This window comes from Hemicordylus capensis, chromosome 6, assembly GCF_027244095.1.
Source record: "Hemicordylus capensis ecotype Gifberg chromosome 6, rHemCap1.1.pri, whole genome shotgun sequence".
Lineage (NCBI taxonomy): Eukaryota > Metazoa > Chordata > Lepidosauria > Squamata > Cordylidae > Hemicordylus > Hemicordylus capensis.
In genome coordinates this window covers 35,928,146-35,943,518 of record NC_069662.1, presented here as the reverse complement: position 1 = coordinate 35,943,518, position 15,373 = coordinate 35,928,146, and the positions used below count along the sequence as shown (strand labels likewise).

Here is a 15,373-nt window from a genome sequence, read left to right as displayed (position 1 = left end):
GCCGCGCTCCCTTCCCGCCGCTCTGCCCTCCTCCCCGCCCCCCCCCCCCACCCAACGCTTTGACGTGCGACGGCGGCGGAGCTGCTTGGGAGTGAAGATGGCAGCGCTAGCGGAGCCGCTGGGGCTGGAGCGGGGTAAGTACGGGAGGAGGAACGTTTCGTCCCTCGGGGCAGATTGCCTGCAATCCCCACTGAGTGCCAGGATGACACTGGGGCTCCCCACAGATTGCGAGGGGAGGGGGTCCGGAGGCGGAGAGAAGCCGCGCTGACTATCCCTGCCATCGCCCCGTCAACCACCAGCGACGCAGAGATGGCTACTCAGAGTGAGTAGAGCGCAGCCCTGCCCCCGCCCCGGCCCGCCCCACGCATCTCTAGGTGGCCAGAGGCCGGCATTTCAGGGGGAGAGGGAATGGGGCGCCCTCACACAGGCGCCGCGCGGGGCTGGAGGCGGAGGAGGATGGGCGCTGTGCCGCTGCTCGCGGGAAGAGGGAGATGACGGCTGGGTCCTTTCCTTCCTAGGCATGGCTGCTGAAAAGGAGAGCTGAGCTGTTTGCTGGCAAGACAGGCGGGAGGCGGCCCAGGATCTTTCCCTCCCACCCGTTATTTCTGCTGGGTGGAGGAGGGCGCAAGCATGGAGAAGCTGGAGGCTGTAGTTTGGGGGCCCCACGCATTTCCTCCTCTCCTCCCGCTTTCGGCACCCAGTGTTGTCTGCTCTCCGCTCCCTTTTGCAGATGTGGCCCGGGCGGTGGAGCTGCTGGAGCGGCTGCAGCGCAGTGGGGAGGTGCCCCCTCAGAAACTGCAAGCCCTTCAGAGGGTGCTACAGAGTAAATTCTGCTCTGCCATACGGGAGGTGAGACTTGGCCTATCTCTGGCTCCAATCCTTCTTTTTCTCCCCCAGGTTCTTTGCTGCCTAATTGCGCCTTCACCTTATCCACCCGTTCTTCTAAAGTCCTATCCCCCCCCCGCCCTAGGTCCCCTAAACCCCTATATATCTCTGCATCACCCTTTTGCCCTTGCAATTTCTGAGCAAGCACTAGGCCTCCCCCTACACCCTAATCCAAACATGTTTCTTTTCCTGTCTTCCAAATCTCCTCTCAGACCGATCTCTTCCACATTCCTAGCAGCCGGTATTTCCCATCTCTGTGTCACTTCCACCCCCTTCTATCTTCTGTTGGCCCACCTCAGGCACAGTCTGACACTCTTTGGTGGTTTTGCTTGCTCCGTGTTGGGTAACTTCGAGTCTGAAGCCATTGGTTCTGAAGACAAATTCTCTGACTCTTCTTGTGTCTTTGTGGGACAGGTTTATGAGCAGCTGTATGACACACTGGATATCACAGGGAGTCCCGAAATCCGAGCACATGCCACGGCAAAGGTATTCAAAGAACCTGCTACTGCTATGCGTTCTGTAGCTCTTCTGTTCTCCTTATAACAGACCTCACATTTAAGGGAAGATGTGTCATTTTCTAGGAAAAGTTGGGGTTGTATCCGGAAGAGACAAGGTTGTGTATATGCTGTGGCTATGTGGGAGCACAGGAGAAGTGCAGAATGTCTTATTAAATGCCAAATGTATCTATCCGAGAATCTGTTTTCATTTCATGTTTTTAAAAGCCAAGTTATAGCTGTGAACATATGCTTGGAAGTTTGTGGGTGAATCAGGTTTCTAGTAGTTGGAGGATCCTGTGGGGTTCTCCCAATGACTAATAAAACTGGAACAAATCATGCAAAATAGAAGACATTATTCAAATTGAGAATATTAGCATAATTTATTCAGAATTAATCTTTTCTTGACACAAGTCTTTTTTTTAAAGTGTGGTGTGCATGTAGACTCTTCAAAGATACTCGGGTTAATTTGATTGGTGATATCAGGTGTGTGATGCCCTGAATGTTGTTGGAAGGGGGCACAGAAAATACAGTCCAATATTTATGTATTCATTGGGACTGTTTCTTTCTGTGCGCTTAGTCTAACTGTAGATGAGAGCACTTGTATATTTCCTTGATCTTTGGGTGAAGACAGATGCAATATAAGAGAAAGCTCGAAGCAGGTTCCTCTGTCATGGCTTGAGCCTGGTTTTGTGACTGAAATGGTGGATGTGCATGCTAGGGAACTGAATGATGGTTTATCCATCTTCCCATCTCCTTTCAGATGGACTATTGGCTGGATTTTTTTTAAAGTGCATAAATACTCCAGTTTTGGGGGAAAGGGTGCAATGGCAAGTTTTCTTGGTGATAGGCACTAGCTAATCAATGTTGTGCAAAGCTTATTTTTGTTGCAAGCTGGCAGAACCTTTTCTTTTTTTCTTTGGAACATATGAAGTTGTATTAAACTGAACCAAACCATGGGACCATTTAGATCGGTATTGTCTACACTGACCGGAAGCAGCTCTCTGGGGTTTTAGACAGGGGTCTTTCCCAGCCCTACTTGCTCTCCCACTGAGCTATGTCCCCTCCCCTTAAATGAGAACTCGGCTTGACAGCTACACTCGGAGTGGTAGAAATCTGCTTGTTGCATTTTGCTCGCACACACATTTTCTGTTCACTCCTAGAAAAGTGGGGGAACCTGCCTATTTGGGGCAGAAACTGACTGTGCGCTGTTTTGATTGGCTAGGGCAGTGTTTCCCAATCAGGGTTCTTCCACATGTTGCTGAACTACAACTCCCATCATTCCCAGCTACAATATATTGTGGATGGGGGTGATGGAAGTTGTAGTTCAGCAACATCTGGAGGAACCCTGGTTGGGAACCACTGGGCGAGGGGCTTGTGATGTCACAGATCTTTGCAAACTGAGTATGTTTTAAAAAATTAATGAAGCACCAAACAAACATTAAATCATAAAGTTTCAAATGCTGCTTTTAGGAATGTCAGCAGCCTGTTTGAAGCATGGGGAAAGGTGATGAGACAGATGACTCCATCAGTGTTGGTATCAGGGGTGTAGCAAAGTTGGAGTGGGCTCTGCGGGACAAAAGTGAAGATGGGCCCCTGCCTTCTCCCCATCTTCTTCAGAGAGATTACAGGGAGAGAATGAATAGCAAACTGTTTCTCAGCTGGCATTGTCCCACATCCTCAAGGGGCCAGGGATTTTCCACTACCACCCCCTGACTGGAGTCACTGATAAATAAGTTTGTCAAAAACATTGCTAAGGTGGGGAGAAGCTGGATTCACACCACAGAAGGTAGGGGGAGGTGATGAGTCATTTTTCTGTAGAACATTTGTAAAGGTAAAGTTGTGCTATCGAGTTGGTGTAGACTCCTGGCAACCACAGAGCCCTGTGGTTTTCTTTTGGTAGAATGCAGGAGGGGTTTACCATTGCCTCTTCTGGCATAGTGTGAGATGATGCCTTCCAGCATCTTCCGATATTGCTGCTGCCCAATATGGGTGTTTCCCATACTCTGAGAAACATACTAGCGGGGATTTGAACTGGCAACCTTTTTGCTCCCTAGGCAAGTTACTTCCCTGCTGCCCCATTAGGTGGCAGAGTACATTTGTAAAGGTAAAGTGTGCCGTCAAGTCGATTTTGACTCCTGGTGCCCACAGAGCCCTGTGGTTTTCTTTTGGTAGAATACAGGAGGGGTTTACCATTGCCTCCTGCGCAGTATGAGATGGTGCCTTTCAGAATCTTCCTACATCGCTGTTGCCCAATATAGTACTAGTGAGGATTTGAACCAGCAACCTTCTGCTTGTTAGTCAAGCATTTCCCCGCTACGCTATTAGGTGGCTAGTAGTACATTTGTACACCTCTAAATTTATCTCCCACTCTTATGAGGCTATTGTGGGACTGTTCTGTTTTTTGTTTTGTTTTTAGTGGGGAGGGGGGAGAGTTTGCCTAGCTTGAGCCCCCAGGACCTCTATAGATTAGATTAAAACTGTGTATTTTGCAAGGAAGTCAGGGGGGGCTCAAGGCCTCTGTGCACCTGAGGCAGAGTGCCATATGCCATCCCTCTTGTGAGCACCCTCCTCCATGTCCCCCCCACCATTTTTAAAAGCTGGGGGCAGAAGGGGCACCTTGCCATCCTGTTGGGGTCCTGATAATCTTCTCCCTGCAGCAACTGCCTCATCTCACGAAAGGGCCACCCCTAGAAGTCGATTCATAATTGAAATTTTTGCTCTGTCTGCTCTGAGCACTTTCAGAGGTATATTTATACCAGCTACTTTCTTGGGAGGTGTTGTAGGATATTCTGAAAAGAGTAGCTGGTACAGGCTGCGTCTCATCCCAGGGGTTGTCACAGGTTTAGGGCACCATTTCTGTCTCTCCCCCCCCCCCCCCGCCCTTGGAAAAGCTAACTTTCCTGCAAATTTGGTTGGGGCTGTGGCACTAGATTGATTGATTAAATGCCATCAAGTCGGTGTCGACTCTTAGCGACCACATAGAGAGATTCTCTCCAGGATGATCTGTCTTCAACTTGGCCTTTAAGGTCTCTCAGTGGTGCACTCCTTGCTGTCGTAATCGAGTCCACCCACCTTGCTGAGTGTGTATGTATGGGGTACTTAATATGCATTTTTACTCAGAAGGGAGGTCCTGTTGAGATAAGAGGCTCTCCCTCCCAGATACGCATGCCTAGGAATGCAGCTTAAGTGCCCCAACCTGCCCTATCAATCAGTTAGCTGTTTAGCCTATTTTGATACGGAACTGCTTGCTAGTAAGTGCTCCACCCTGGCATGTCAGCCTTTTTCCTGAGCAAATCTTCTTGTGAAGGATTGCCCTGGTGTGTCACATGCCCCTTGCTCTATCTCTGATCCCTCTTTCTTCCCCTGTGTCCTGCACAGGAACAAAAGCGGGACAAATGATGTGTGGTGACAAGGGAAAAGTCAATATGAGCATGTGCAAAGGTGTGGACATAGCCTTTTAGAACGGAATTGGCACCAGAAACCTAGTTGTTGTGGTGGCTCATGGCCTCTATGTGCCTGAGGGAGGGTGCCAGAGGCACCGTCCACACCCTCCTCCCAATAATGATGAGAACCAGCATGATGTAGTGGCTAAAGTGTTGGGCTAGGAGTGAGGAGACCTGACTTAAAATCCCCATTCAACCATGAAACCTTCTAGGTGACTCTGATTCTGAGCCAGTCACTTAGCCCTCAGCCTAACCTACCTCAGGTTTGTTAGGATAAACAATAACCATGTATATAACACTGGGCTTCTTGGAGGAAAAGAGGGATATAAATGCAAAAATAAACAGATTATCTGGATTATCTGGACCTATTTCAAACTGGCTTTCAGGCAGGCTATGGGGCTGAGGCGGCCTTAGTCGGCCTGTTGGATGATCTCCAATTAGGAATCGACAGGGGAAGTGCGACTCTGTTGATCCTTTTGGATCTCTTGGCGGCCTTCAACACCATCCACCATGGTATCCTTCTAGGGCACCTGAAGGAGTTGGGAGTACGAGATACAGCTTGGCAGTGGTTTTGCTCCTACCTCTTGGGTAGGTTCCAGATGGTGTCGCTTGGAGACAGTTGCTCTTCAAAACAAGAGCTCCAGTATGGAGTCCCACAAGGCTCCATACTGTCTCCAATGCTTTTTAGCATCTACATGAAACCACTGGGAGAGATCATCAGGGGATTTGGTGCAGGGTGTTATCAATATGTTGATAACACCCAAATCTATTTCTCCATGTCAGCTTCATCAGGAAATGGCCTAACTTCCCTAAATGCCTGCCTGGAGGCGGTAATGGGCTGGTTGAGGGAGAACAAACTGAGGTTGAATCCAAGCAAGACTCATTGTGGGAGGTCAAGACTTAGGAAGTGGTTTAGATCTGCCTGTTCTGGACGGGGTTGCACTCCCCCAGAAAGAGCAGGTACGTAGTCTGGGAGTACTTCTGGACCCAAGCCTCTCCCTGATTTCTCAGGTTGAGGAAGTGGTCAGGAGTGCTTTCTATCATCTTCGGCTGATTCGCCAACTTCATCCGTTTCTGAAGATAGACCTTAAAACAGTGGTGTGTATGCTGGTAACATCCAGACTTGACTACTACTATGCACTCTACGCTGGGCTGCCTTTGTAGTCCAGAAACTGCAGTCAGTACAGAATGCAGCCGCCAGGTTGGTGTCCGGGGTTGCCCAAAGAGATCATAGTACAACCATTTTAAAAGAACTACACTGGCTGCCCATAAGTTTCTGGGCGAAGTACAAAGTGCTGGTTATTACTTATAAAGCCCTAAACGGCTTGGGTCTGAGGTATTTAAGAGAACGCCTTCTTCTTCATCAACTCCACTGCCTATTAAGATCACCCAAGGAGGTCCAGTTGCAGTTGCCACCAGCTCAGTTTCACTGAGTGGCCACTCAGAACCGGACCTTCTCTAAAGTTGCCCTGGGACACTGGGATGTGCTACCTAATGAAATTAGAGTTTCTCCTTCTCTGAATGTTTTTAAGAAGGACTTGAAAACATACCTGTTTAGTCAGGCTTCTAGTGTAGTTTTAAAGCTTCGGGTTTTAGAGTTTTTATTTGTTTTTTTAAATTGTTTTACTTGTGTCAATGTTTTAATGATTTTTAGATTGTGAACTACCAGCAATGTTGTTGTATAGGGTGGTATAGAAAGGTACTAAAGGAATAAGTTGCTGCCTGAGGTAACCACCTCACCTTGCCTCATGGAAAGGCCACCCCTGCCCACTTGTGCATCTTTTAAAATTCTTGTTTTATTGAAAATAATAGTTATAATAAATGCAAGCATATTGCAAGATGTGTAACAGAAAACTAATAATTAATCATAACAAATAAATGGGAATTTTTTAAAGAAAGAGTGACAGATAACACTAAACAAATAAGCAAAAACATTAGACAGTAAGAAATCAATGTATTGCCTAAATCGACAAAATAACTAGATTACTCTGTAAAATTTATACATTAAGTTAAATCCACTTTCTACCATGATTTGTTTCAAAGTGTGCCTAAAAGCACAAATGGTTGTGTGCTGGAAACCGATGTGAATACCTTCATTGTTGTTGGTCTCCTCCTCTTCCTCCCTGTATCCAGGCAACCGTGGCTGCCTTTGCAGCAAGTGAGGGCCACGCGCACCCACGGGTGGTGGAACTGCCCAAGACGGATGAAGGCCTGGGCTTCAACATCATGGGGGGCAAGGAGCAGAACTCTCCCATCTACATTTCCCGCATCATCCCAGGGGGTGTGGCTGACCGCCATGGGGGACTCAAGCGTGGAGATCAGCTGCTGTCGGTCAATGGTGTGGTGTGTATTGGGTGGCAGTTGTGGAGTCGTGGAGACTGTGGGTGCACTTAAGGGAAGGAAGCAGGGAGAGTTTTACTCCTCTCCACTCCCCTGTTTAGATTGGACCATAGAATGTTTGGATTATGCCTGGGAGACTTATGTTTGGATAGAGTGTTTGATTATGCCTGGGAGACTTTGTGATCTCTGCCAGTAATGGTGGCTCCAAAGTGGGGGGTAGGAAGCACCCCTTCAGGCAAGTAGTTCCCCGGCCTCGGCCCCATTTCTGTTCCGGAAATCTAATGTGGGACACAGCTCGCCCACTCACAAATGCACTCTGCCCCTTCTGTGCCTGCCCCTGTCAATTCTGGTGCTGCCACTGTCTGCCAGGTTGGTTTAGCCCTGGACTCCCTGGATGGCCTTGGGTAAATCATCCATTGCCTTTTAGCCACAGTTCACTCAACATGGATTTAGCATGTGTGAAATATTTGGGAGCAGCTGGCACTGCACATTTGCAGAAACGAAGCAGGGAGAGATCAGACCCAGCCTGTCCTCCGGATGGGAGACGATGGCAGTTCTGTGTAAAAGATACATATAAATAGATAACCTTAAAACTGTGTTAGGCTATTTTAAAAAAAAAAGTCGCCTCCCACCCCGCAAAATAAAATTTTTTAAAAAGAAGGAAGGAAGAAAAATTGTAGGAGGGATGAGCAGAAGATAGACCTATTGGTAGATCTCTGGATAATTTGCAGCAAGAGGTTTTGGCTCTAAACAGTTTAACAGCAGCAGTGCCAAAAAGACATTCTTTCCCCCACACAAAGAAATTTGAACAGTTGTGAGACCCTGATCTGTAGTAATTCAGATGGAGGTTAGCACTTGTGTATGTAAGTTATACCAGTGTGTGGCTCATCCGGTGTAGGAGGTAACGGGCCCCACTACGTGAACCACCATTTTGTATTTAGGTTCACTGCCACCCCCACAATGCCAAACTATTGCTTGATGCCTCACTCCAACCAGCAGACTTCAAGCATCAAATACATTTATATACTGCTTTTCAGCAAATGTTTCCAAAGCAGTTTACATAGAAATAATAAATAAATAAGATGGTTCCTTGTCCCCAAAGGGCTCACAATCTAAAAACAAACACACGGTAGACACCAGCAACAGCCACTAGAGGGATGCTGTGCTGGGGATGGATAGGGCCAGTTCTCTTCTCTTATACATTTGTTTTAATCTTATGCTGGTCACTGACTGAAATAAAGACATTTGATTTGATTTGACCCAGTTGCTTTCCCACTGCTAAATAAAGAGAATCACCACTTTTAGAAAGTGCCATCAGTTAGCAGGCGAAGGGAAAAAAGAAAGTAGATGTAGCAAGCTTGAAGTCTACCCTCCTTGTTCTGGAGCAATTATTGATAAAATTGATAGTATGTACAACAAAGGGACAGATATTTTATTCATATTAATGGGATGCAGTAATTAGGAATGTGCACAAAGCGGTTCGGTGCTTCTTTTGTGGAGTGCTGAACCAGTCTGGTGTTCGAGCCGGTTCAGAGGTAGGGGGGTCCTTTAAGGGGCACGGAGGGTGCTCTCCCCAAAACTGTTGCTGCGGGGCTGCAGCGTACTTCCTTGCAGCCCCATTTAGCGTTATGCTGGAAGTGACCAGCGTGCATGTGCACGGCACACGGACACACCAGACACTTCCAGTACGACGCTGAACTGGGCTGCAAGGAGGTACGCTACAGCCCTGCGGCAATGGTTTTTTGGGGAGAGTGCCAGTGGGAGAAAGGCGGTAGGGGAGGTAAGGGCACCCTCCCTGCCCCATAAAGGACCCCGCCTCCCGGGAGAGCATGAACCAGTTTGTGTACATCCCTTGTAGTAATGCCTTGCATGGATTATGGCAGGGGCAGTCCTAAAATTTATATTTTATTTGTTTAAAACATTTCTGTCCCATTTTCCCCTCCTACAGGAGGTACTCAAAGTCACTAACAAAAAAACCAAAAAAGAATCTTTAAAAAATAGAATAAGCTAATTTCCAAAACAGCACAGAAAAAGGCCAGAAACAGAAAACTAGAGAACTAGAAGGGCTGCCAGCACAACAAAGGTTTTTGAACAGCTTCAGAGCACCACCAAAGGAGGAGCCAGATGAACCTCCTGTGGCAGGCAGTTCAATAGGCTGACATGCAACATGGCAGAAAAGACCCTCTCACTCATCCCTGCCAACCTCACATCAGTGAGTGACAGAACATGCAAGACAGCCTTGCCAGATGAATATGGAGGACAGGCAGTTTTATGGGTGCAGGGATGGCTTGGTACTTCTATCTGGGTCCCAAGCTGTTTAGGCTTTTAAAAGTAATATCCAGCATCTTCAATGGCACTCAAAATTACACAGAATGTGACGGAAGCAGTCTCTTACTGGATGGTGACAATGCCACCCTGTCACACCAAGTGTGATAACTGGTGATATTATTGGAGGGATACAAGTGTGTTTTTCAAAGTCTCACTAGTCACAGGCTGACATTCTGACTAAGGAAGCGCCGATGCAGCCGTGGCACTTTCCAGACGAAGGATCCAGATTGGGGGTGGGGGGTGGGGGCGGGAATTTCCTTTCATCCCTTCTGCATTCCTGTGCCACCTGAAAATATATCCCTGAGTTCCAGGGACATACTTTTGCATAGTGCAGGCTGCTGCAGAAGGAATGAGAGGTAACTTCTTTTCTGGATCCTTAGTTAGGAATGTGCCACTGGTGCTTGCTTAGGATATCGGCCACTAACGCTGGCAGTGATGAAGGGCAGAGTTAGGAGCGAGGAGAGGGGGCTGGCAGTAGGAAGCACATACCCCCCACCTTGCTTCTCACATTACCTTATCTGCCTTCTGCAGAGCGTGGAGGGTGAACAACACGAACGGGCAGTGGAGCTTCTGAAAGCAGCCCAGGGCACTGTAAAGCTGGTTGTGCGCTACACACCCAAAGTCCTTGAAGAGATGGAGGCACGCTTTGAGAAGATGCGGACGGCCCGGCGCCGGCAGCAGCACAACAGCTACTCGTAAGAATGAACCCTCAAACGGGCTTCCTGACTGGCTGCTTCCCAAAGGCTACCCTCATATCCTTTCTGAGGGGATTGAAGGAATGTGGTGGTTTCCGGGATGCTTCTCAACCCTCTGTCCTTGAAACTGCCCATTCTTACTATCCCCTCAGAAGAGGTATTATAAGGAAGCTGCTGTTCAGAAACGGTATGCATGTCCTGCCTTGGTCCATCAAGACAATTCTTAAGTTCACTGAAAACGTCTAGCTACTGGCGGAGTGCGAACGGGTCCGAATAACACGGACCGCCATGCTTCAGGGGACACACCTCGTAGCTCAGCCACGCCCCAGAAGTCGAGTGTGGTTTGCTCACAAACAGGGCCAAGTGCCCCATTTGTGAGTAAAATGCAGCCAGCGCCACATTTGCAGCATGACCAGAGTGGCTTTCCCTGCCTTATAAGGCAGGGGGAATCACTCCGGCTGCACTAAGAATGCGGCGCTGGCCATATTTTATTCACAAATGGGTTGTGTGGCCCCATTTCCGAGCAAACCACGTCCCCTGCATCGGAAGTCAGATGCTGACATGTAGGGGGCGTGGCTAGGGCCGCAGCAGCAAGCTTTACCCGGGCCACTGCTGGCCTCCCTCCCACGCCTGAATCTAGCTCAGTATTATCTGTACTAGGGGGTCTTAAACTTGGGTCCCCAGATGTTGGACTACAACTCCCATCATCTCCAGCCACAATGGCAGTGTGAGCCTTGAAAGCCAGTGTGGTGTAGTAGTTAAGAGTGCTGGACTCAGGAGGAGACCTGAGTTCAAATCCCCGTTCAGCCATGAAACTCACTGGGTGACTCTGGACCAGTCACTTATCTCAGCCTAACCACCTCACAAGGTTTTTGTGAGGATATATATATAATCACATACACTGCTTTGGGCTCCTTGGGATAGACATGTAAATAAAATCTACTATAAGTCTGTAATTTTGCAAAACTCTTAAATATTGGGGATAGTGTCTGAAATGTGCAAAATACATTGGTAATGGAATCATAATTTTTGGGCATAATTTCTGATTCCATTACTGACATATTTCGCACTTGCAAGTTTCAGATACTATATTTAAGGATTTTGTAAGATTATAACCTTTATAGTAGATGTTCTCTTACCAGTGGGTATATATAGTATCAACTTGAAAAATTTCTTATGGCTACAGTCATTGAAAAAGTGGTAACATGCCTGATCCCTTACCCTTGGAATTGCCTATATGTCCTCAGGGGAAATTGCTTGTGAATCCCTTGAAACCACCCCACTTCGTACCTTGAAATTGTCACCATGGGTGTACTCCTATCTTTTTTTCCCCTGTTGTCCCATTTTGAGAAGCCTTTGATCAGTCAAAAACAGCATGTCAAGACTTCTGTCTCAAAGATATGCCCATTCCATGTGCGTACAGATTTATTTTCTTTTATCTATCTAGGAATTTTTGGCTCACCTTTCAGCCCTCAGGGCAGCTTATAAAAACAAAGGAAGTCCCACTAATCCCATAAAAAAATAAAATGAATAACTAAAAGCTGTATGTAAGCATATACATTGTAAAATCACAAGTGGAGGGGAGGTATCAAACCAAGGGGACAGCAAAAGATAAGTCTTAACTGACATATCCTCCATGAGGGGGTCAAGCAAGCCTCATGTGGTAAGGAATTCCATAATAAAAGCCAGATATAGTCACTGGCACAGAACTCAGCATCATGTGGGTGTGGAGGACACACTCTTTGTCTAATATGGATGAAGGGCATGGAACAGAATGAGAACTCATGGGGTGGATCAAGTTTATCAGCTCCAGGAACACAATGGAGCCTTCCATATTGGGTCCTACTTGGGATGGCAAGGAGTTTTGATCATGTGGCCTCACTGACTCTTCTCATTGGTAGTATTACTCTCTCTCTCCTTTTTCTTTTCACAGATCCTTGGAGTCACGAGGATAATTTGCATAATCCTAATGTTGTTGGGGCCTGCCTGTGACTCTTCCTGCCCCACCCCCTCCCCGCCCTCCATGATAGTTTTATCTGTATAGCAGGAGACCTATTTATCGACCTTCCTCCCCTTTGTTGGGAGGTGGGCTTCTATGTACAGTATTTATTCACAATCCTCTTCTTTAAAGATGTTCTGTGTGAGTGGCTGTGTGTGTGTCTGTGCGAGTCTACACTACACACCTTTTGTAAACTGGAGGAGATACCACAAAGCTATCAGGAGACTGTCCTTTTGCAGGGTACAGGGCTATCAAATGAGGGAAAGGGAAGCTTACTCCATTGAAATGCTGCCTCTGCCCCCAGAGATGGTTTCATCTCAGCTCTGGGTCTAACTAGCCTCCTTCCCTACCCTGAAGGTTGCTGCATCTTTGTTCCAAGGGAGGGTCCTTGTATACCCTGACAAAAATAAGCCAATGTGATGTCGAGGCTAAAGCACTAGCCTTGAGCCAGGAAGACCTGCATTCATATCCCTGTTCAGCCATGAAACTTGCTAGGTGACTGTCAGTATCTCCCAGCCTAGCCTATCTCACAGGGTTGAGATCCTATGGAGGAGAGGTCTGTCTTTGGCTACTAGTTGGAGGACTAAAGGCCACCTCCAGGCTCAAAGGCAGGATGCCTCCGAGTACCAGTTGCAGGGGAGTAACAGCAGGAGGGAGGGCATGCCCTCAATTCCTGCCTGTGGCTTCCAGCGGCATCTGGTGGGCCACTGTGCAAAACAGAATGCTGGACTAGGTGGGCCTTGGGCCTCATCCAGCAGGGCTGTTCTTATGTAGGGTTTTTGTGAGGGTAACATGGGGAGAAATCCATTTGCTTCCCTGAGATCCTCAAAGGAAGGGTGGTATAGAATGCACTTAGTGACAGAGAGGAATTAGAATGAAGGACATTGTTCTAGGACTAAACTCACACCTCTCCTAATCAAGACCATTTTTTCTTTTGCAATGCATATTAAAATGTGGTAGGAAGGTTGATTTGAGGTGTAGGGAAATTTCAGTTTCAGCCACAAAAAGCTTTCACTGGCTTTCCTTAAGTAATCATATGCTCTCAGCCTTGGTTTCCCATCTATATAATAAGATCTAGAGTGACCTACCATAGAGTTGCTGTGAGGATGAGATAAAAACTGTACAACACTTTCTGGACTGAAAAGTGCTATGGAAATTGTGAATAATATGATATGTAAATAATGTGTGATCAGATTATATTGAGTAGAAGAAAATGTGCTCCCCCTTCCCACTTGAATATGATGTACCTCTGTTCTAGGTTTCTCTTTTGCAGGCCTCATAATAGCTACCCCTCTCCTCCCTTTTGACTCCAGAGACAAATCAATTACAGTGTTAGGGGCAATTTAAAAAAGGAGGAAATTCTGTGGTGCATTTTATCCATTCAACCAGCAGGTGGCACTCTTACTGCTCTGTGCAGAACATGAATCGAAATTCTTGAAAAAGTGACTTTTTGGGGCAATTGGAGGTAAAGTTAAGAATCTAACTGTCTTAACAATCCAGAAATGCTGATTTAAAATATCATGGCTCCCAAGATGAACTTGTGTAATTTGACCTAATAGTTAGCCCCAAATAGCAAGTAGATTTGTCTAGTCTCACAACCTCTTTAAATATGTGACAGTTGTGGTTTTTAGCCAATCCATGCTGGCTTTATTTATTAAGAGATTTATATCCTGATTTTCAGTCCCTGTAAAGGTCCTCTTGAAGCCATGATGCTACTGCCACACACTAAGGTAGTTGCCAAAGGGGAGGAGGACGACAGCTGGTCTTGTGGTAGCAAGCATGAATTATCCCTTTGCTAAGCAGGGTCTGCCTTGGTTTGCATTTGGATGGGTGGCTGCATACGGCCGCTGTAACATATTCCCCTTAGGGGATGGGGCCATAGCTCAGCATCTCTCAGAAGAAGGTCTGAGGTTTCCTCCCTGGCATCTCCAAGTAGGACTGAGAGAGACTCCTGTCTGTAACCTTGGAGAGCCACTGACAGTCAGTGCACACAATACTGAACTAGATAAACCAGTGGTATGACTTGGTATAAGGCAGCTTCCTATGTTCCTAAGCCACATGGTGAATGTGATCTTTTTAATTCTGTTTTTTAAACAACCCTGCTGCTTACAGTTGCGTGCAAACAGCCCAGCCACACAAAGTTCTGTGTATGACATTGGTATGCGCACAGCCACCATAGTGCATGGTAGCTGCCGTTGAAGTTAGTACAGAGTGGCTGAAAAAATTCCACTTTTATGTACTGAGGAGGCACAACTTAAAATGAAATCTATATATCAGGAAAAGATGATTGAAATCTAACCATGCAGACTCTTAGCAGGACTGCTGTATGTTAAAATATGGATCTAAATGGCTTCATGTTGAAGTAACACCATATTCAGATCAATCTGATTGGATTTATGTTGGAAAAACTTGTCCGATAGCAGAAAACTTGTAAATCTTGTTCTGAATGTTGGAACTCAAGGGAGTGTCAATATTCTTATATTCCTTACAAGGAGTGGATTGATTAGAATATGGTGTTGTGGTCAATGTGAAGTATTTTGGATCCATACTTTGCATACAGCAGACTGACCCCTCCCCCCCCACAACCAGGCTTAAATAAAACATTAGATTTCAAAGATTTTCCCTGAACAAATATTTCATCTTAACTTGCATTATTCCTTGACAGAGTTGAGACTTGTGTGTTCAGCATGTGTGCTGAAGTGGATCTCGAGAATACTCAGCTGTCGGTGGTTTTTTTGAAATTAATAATAAAAAATATTCAAACCTTTCAGAAGATCACTTTTTCAGCACTCATTTGGGGACTTTTGCCAGCCCTCTGGCGCTATAAATGTCACCTGACCGTGCCACTATTGAGTCTCATCCTGGTCTGTTCCAGGAGGGGAGGCGAACTGAGAATCTGTCAGCTGTTCTGAACTTTCTGAAAGAAGACCATTATATGTGTAATACATGAATAAATGAGTAAAGCACAGTGTTCAAGAGGCCTTGTTTCCATTAAAAAAATCTATTTTGTGTGTGTCTTCCCCTCTTCAAAATGAGTACAAGGATTGAGGGGTTGTTTAGACTTCAAATGGAGAATTATGTCCTGATCTCTTAATAGCGCCTAATGCCACTCTGTCCCACGTGTCCTGTGTCAAGGTTTGTAAAAGTGGATACAGCTTTGGGATTGGTATAGCACTTCCTTGTGGG

General features: G+C 46.5%; 1 protein-coding gene across 4 annotated transcripts; it reads left to right on the top strand.

Moving 5' to 3' along the window:
• LIN7B (lin-7 homolog B, crumbs cell polarity complex component) lies at positions 1–15,165 on the top strand. 4 transcript variants are annotated; one of them, XM_053263713.1, is made up of 7 exons: positions 40–134; positions 225–322; positions 731–849; positions 1,300–1,371; positions 6,959–7,168; positions 10,025–10,188; positions 12,122–15,165. In XM_053263713.1, exons 2-7 carry the CDS (start codon positions 310–312, stop codon positions 12,141–12,143), a joined length of 600 nt encoding a protein of 199 aa, XP_053119688.1. In that variant the 5' UTR covers positions 40–134; positions 225–309; the 3' UTR covers positions 12,144–15,165. The 4 variants fall into 4 exon arrangements, with proteins under 4 accessions (XP_053119686.1, XP_053119684.1, XP_053119688.1 ...); XM_053263710.1 differs by having other exon boundaries at positions 118–134; positions 519–849; XM_053263711.1 differs by lacking the exon at positions 225–322 and having other exon boundaries at positions 1–134.
• Positions 15,166–15,373: the final 208 nt, after the last annotated feature.

Excerpts from the sequence above, each read along its gene's own strand:
- LIN7B (XM_053263709.1), top strand. The coding sequence starts at position 631 with ATGGAGAAGCTGGAGGCTGTAGTTTGGGGGCCCCACGCATTTCCTCCT. Across the intron at positions 1,372-6,958 it reads GAGCACATGCCACGGCAAAG|GCAACCGTGGCTGCCTTTGC; the intron begins GTATTCAAAGAA and ends CCCTGTATCCAG. Across the intron at positions 7,169-10,024 it reads TGCTGTCGGTCAATGGTGTG|AGCGTGGAGGGTGAACAACA; the intron begins GTGTGTATTGGG and ends TGCCTTCTGCAG.